This window comes from Myripristis murdjan, chromosome 16 (assembly GCF_902150065.1).
Source record: "Myripristis murdjan chromosome 16, fMyrMur1.1, whole genome shotgun sequence".
NCBI lineage: Eukaryota > Metazoa > Chordata > Actinopteri > Holocentriformes > Holocentridae > Myripristis > Myripristis murdjan.
Window position 1 is genome coordinate 28,431,168 of NC_043995.1, and position 5,115 is coordinate 28,436,282.

Sequence of the window (5,115 nt, forward strand, 5' to 3'; positions counted from 1 at the left end):
CACTGTTCCCTTCAGCCAACTAGAGGCATTTCTAGGTTTGTTTTGCAGGAAAAAAAAACACATAAAAAGATGGCAATTAACAAGACAAGGCTGTGTTCATCATCATCATAGATACAAAAACAAGGGGCAGAGAAAGCCTGCAGTGTTGCAGTGACTGTGGGCTTTGTGGGTCCATCTTTTTTCTTTCTTTCTTTCTTTTTTGATTGAATTTGCAGTGTAAAGTCTGTTTCTTTCTTTACACAAACTATTGTAGCACTGCTGTGAGACTGTACATCCACCACGCCCACCACATTAATGATGGACTGATCCTGATCCATCGAAAAATGGACAAAATTGGTGAATTTTGTGAAGTTGCCAGAAATTTCTGCTCATTTTCTGACTGATGCCCACCTTATCCTGATGAGACGGGTGTATTTTCACATAAAAACCTTTCTGAGTGCAGCTTTGGGCTCATGATGGCAAACAGTGGGGTGACTCTGACGGAGTGGGAAGGTCATGGCGTGCTGACGGGCCCCGCTGCTCCGCTGACAGCTGCTCGTTTGGCGCCCCGGGACCGTCCAGCACGTGAAGCCGGCAAATGCTCCGAGCATATCTGAAATAGCTGCACAAACACGCTTAATGATTCATCTGCGACAGCTATGCCTAACTTGCAGACTAAATATAAAAGGAGATAACGTGAAAAAATATTAAACCAATAATCCTGCAATAAACAGCACGACCAAAGGGCATTGTGTGTTTGGGTTTTCAATCTAGGCCCCATAATCCATCCCAAGACTGTCACGTAGTGGAAGAAAAAAAAAAAAAAACACTTCCTTGTAGGTCTATTTCCTTGTGCTTTAAATGGAATATAAGGAATATGTGTATGTAACCACTATCATCAGCTACATACATAAGATGAATGAACAAATACATAAAAAAAAAAATAGTAGTCCACACAAATATGACCTTATAAAATCAACACAGAAGTCATCTTTTTAATTATTCGAAAATTTAAAAAATGCATACACACATGAAGAATTGATATTAACTATTTCAAGAGATGTGGCCTAGATATTATGATGGACTTAACCCACAATGCAGTGACCTAAAGGCGTTAATAAACAGTGAAGTGGAAGGGGGCCGGTGGCTGTTTGTTATTCTGCTGCTCGGGTGAAGCGTGGGCTCTTCCTTCCCTCTGACCAATCATTTCAAATTTAAACACAAACACACGGATGCACGGGGCGGCGCTGTTTCAGCTGACACACACACACACACACTCTTACACACAACTAACACACACACAGCGTCTCCCTCCCTCATACAAACACACACACACACTGGGAGAGAAGGGACGCTGACCAGCCGTGTTGAATCAACGGTAAGTTTCATTTTAACTTGAATGAACACACTCGCCATTATTACTGCATAAGTCGAAGTTGCTCTGTTTCTCCTGTAAAAGCGTGTTTGTCCTCAGTGTAGCTTATTTGCGCGGCTTATATCACATTAATACATTTACTAATACACCGCGGACATTCATATATGTCAAAAGATAGCAGAGCTGGACTAAAATGTGATTTAAAACTGTAACATGAGTCGAAATATTTCATTTTAGCCTATGGAAATACGCTTTCCTCCACTGTTGATAACGTACAAATAAGTTGGCTATTTCCTAAGCGTATTTATAATGAATTTCATCAACACGTAGCCAACAAATTGGACGTGTCTACATGTATTTGCTGGTTTAAATGTGTCCACTTTGAAATGTAACGTTATGTAACGCTCACTGTTTCTGTGTAACATGATGTGAGAGGTGCCTTTGTTTTCGCGCGCGGCGTCCAACAGTTGAATGTGCAGGTGTGCAGAGAAACAGAGAGAAATGGGACTTTTATGCGGATTTGAATAGTCGCTGGTGAGAGCACGGCCGCGGCGAAACAGTGATGGGAAACTAAAATGGTGACACCAGAGAGCAACAGGTGATCTGGGTTCCCGGGTAGACGCGCGATTGACAGCCGCGCGAGCCAATCAGCTGCGCCACGAAGGAGTACGCGAGCCAATAGCGCGCGCCTGTAGGATCCTATATGGAAAGAAGTGGGCTGAGGTCCAGAGGAGCAGATCCGCACCGGGACAGCGAGCAGGAGCGCAGCCTGGGAGTGTTTCGGGCGTTTTGGGCGGAGGTTTTCTGTCGTCGTGACCAAAGAGCTGGAAATAGACACCGTGTTCTGAGCTGACACATGGTAGACACAGGAGAGGACAGTGATTAGGAGCGAGTCCAGTGAATCCTCCACAAATGGCTCAGACTGGTAGGTAAGCCACTGAACTGGCGATTACTGGTAGATTCCTGCATTTCTGTGCACCTGTCAGCTGACTGCTGGGTTAATTTAAGGCTCCTGCCTAAATTTAGAACAATGTCAGTCTAAGCAAAGGAGAAAATTCCAGTTTATATTGGACTCTAATTATCCTGTAATCAATTTTATCAAGATGCTTAACTGTGAAGAAAAAACAAATCCCCATAGGAATTTTGCACTGATGCAGTTTGGCATGAATAGGCTACAAAAAGGTTTCTAGAAAGTCAGTGTTGCACCATAGGCACATTAAGACTCCTACATGAATATTAAAATTATTATATCTTATTAGGTTTTTGAAAAATGTTTTGGCTCTGATCGTTGTAATGTCAAGACTGTACCGTTGCTGTTTGCTTAACCTTGTAATTTGGATGTATCTAGGCCATACGTGTTGCCCCGCCTGAGCCAATATCGTTCTCTTAGTGTTTTAATTATCAGCTGAGTGCTCCTGCTACAGTAAGCCTGTGCCTCAACTACATGTGCATTATGTTTTCAGGTAATTGCTGCAGCCGTTTTGGGATATAAGCACATCTGAGGATTATTTGTGAGGACAATTGGATCGAATCTCTCAAATCACCAATGTGAAAAGATGGGGAATGGGTTATCAGAGCAACATAGCTTCCTCTCCAGCATCCCGTTCTTCCAATCTTTTCACATTGCCATCCTCGGCCTGGACTCTGCGGGGAAAACCACCGTCTTGTACAGGCTGCAATTCAACGAGTTTGTCAACACAGTGCCCACCAAAGGCTTCAATGCGGAAAAGGTTAAAGTGTCGCTGGGCGGCCACAGGACAGTGACCTTCCACTTCTGGGACGTCGGCGGCCAAGAGAAGCTGCGCCCGCTGTGGAAATCGTACACGCGCTGCACAGACGGTATCATCTTTGTGGTGGACTCGGTGGATGCCGAGCGCATGGAGGAGGCCAAGACGGAGCTCCACAAGATCGCCAAGACCTCTGAGAACCAAGGTGTGCCCCTGCTGGTGGTGGCCAACAAGCAGGACTTGAGGCACTCTCTGGGACTGGCTGAGATCGAGAAGTCTCTGGCGCTGAAAGAACTGGGCCCGGCGACGCCCTGGCATCTGCAGCCGACCTGCGCCATCATCGGAGACGGACTCAGGGAGGGTCTGGAAAGACTCCACGACATGATCCTGAAAAGGAGAAAGGCGCTCCGGCAGCAGAGGAAAAAGAGATAAATGAGTCGTGAAACAGACTTGCCTGTTTTTATATATGTGAAGGAAACTTGGAGGAGGATGGAGGCTGTTCTCCTGGGTGGATACAGACATTCCACCACAGGCTCAGATTCAACACGCTGAGTTTTATCAGTCCAAAAATTGAGCTTTAGGATTCACGGTCTTGGTCTTCTGTTGATGCTGTTCATCAGGAAGTGATATATAAAGGAATATTGCATGAAGAAGAGAAAGATTCAGAAATGTTTGGATATAAGGAGCTTATGGTTCAAAACATACTGAGGGTTCGGGGTCTGGATGGGTGTTAGAAGTTGTTTTTAAGGATGATGTTATGCTTCATGAATGGCCAGTGGCTGTTCCACAATGTATTACCAAAAAATAATGGAGGGAGAAAGACGAAGTCAGTAGTTAAAGGGGGTCAGCTGGTAAATGAATGAACAGTCTTACACCAGAGGGTCAGTGAAATGTGTATCTGACCAAGTGTTTCAGTAAGAGGACGACAACAGCCATGGTGTCCCTTCACCAAATGAGCTTTGAACTTTGGTGAAATGTTTTATCAAAACACTTATTTTTTCCCCTCTGTTTTTATTAAGTTTTACTATGTTTACTTGTTCGTTTTTACACTGTACTTTCTTTGTGAAAGAAAAGTATTGTCATGCATTATCATGAACTTGCTTGCTGTCTTATGCTATCTCCAGTATCTAATTGTCAAAAGCACTTTAGAGTACCATTTCTTATGGAGTTTACAGTTTATAAATAGAGCGTATTGTGTCGGACTTCACAGTAATGCTTGGGCTAAATGAATCAGAAGCTACTGTAGGTGGTCTGCCTGGGCCACACTGTCATTAGACAGATTATGCATAATCTTTTCCTAAATAAAACCTATTTAGACGCAATGATGATGATGATTATGGGTGGATATCATTATTTCTGTTGTGTTTTTAAAGAGCTTGAGTTGAAAAGGCAGGGAAACACACTGTAACCCTTCCCATTTTTGGCTGATTGTAAACTAGGGGAAATTAACAAAATAAAACATTCACTTGTCCCCAATAACTGATTTGAAAACACCATGCATGCTCAGTCTTGCATTCTTCCTTGAGTAATGATTTAAAAAACCTGTTCCTGACCTTCATTAGAGTGTTTACAAAACTGATAGTGTTGACTCAGAGGAATACGCCAACTTTTTGGGGCGGAAAATATCCTCTCATCTGATGTTCAGTTGAAAAGATAGGCAGCTGTTTTTGTGCATATGACCCAACACGATGCGATGACGACACCACGCTGGCTTATGTTCTTTACCAAACATAGAGAATGCTCCAGTATTTGCATGTATCATTGTGAACAAAGTCTGCATTGGGGACCGGTAAAACCGCTACCAGCTGCATGTGTCATTGTGCAACATGCAGTGCATCAAAGCGCTTGTTTGCCCGCGAGTCAGTGCAAACCCGTTGACACCCAGAGGCCCAGAAACTTTGGCAAAAAGAAAATCCAAAGCACTCCTTGTGGAAAAAAAAGTGTAAAATCCTGTTGCCTAGTATCTTTCATAGAGTGAGGAAGGCAGTAGTGCATGGCAGCGCAGGCAGGCCTTCCCCCGAGCCGTGAAATGTT

General features: G+C 43.8%; 1 protein-coding gene across 3 annotated transcripts; it reads left to right on the plus strand.

Moving 5' to 3' along the window:
* The first annotated feature begins 1,268 nt into the window (after positions 1 to 1,268).
* On the plus strand, positions 1,269 to 4,557 carry arl4aa (ADP-ribosylation factor-like 4aa). 3 transcript variants are annotated; one of them, XM_030072896.1, is made up of 2 exons: positions 1,269 to 1,357; positions 2,818 to 4,557. In XM_030072896.1, exon 2 carries the CDS (start codon positions 2,911 to 2,913, stop codon positions 3,511 to 3,513), a length of 603 nt encoding a protein of 200 aa, XP_029928756.1. In that variant the 5' UTR covers positions 1,269 to 1,357; positions 2,818 to 2,910; the 3' UTR covers positions 3,514 to 4,557. The 3 variants fall into 3 exon arrangements, with proteins under 3 accessions (XP_029928756.1, XP_029928758.1, XP_029928757.1); XM_030072898.1 differs by lacking the exon at positions 1,269 to 1,357 and adding an exon at positions 1,923 to 2,283; XM_030072897.1 differs by lacking the exon at positions 1,269 to 1,357 and adding an exon at positions 1,923 to 2,279.
* The last annotated feature ends 558 nt before the right edge of the window (positions 4,558 to 5,115 follow it).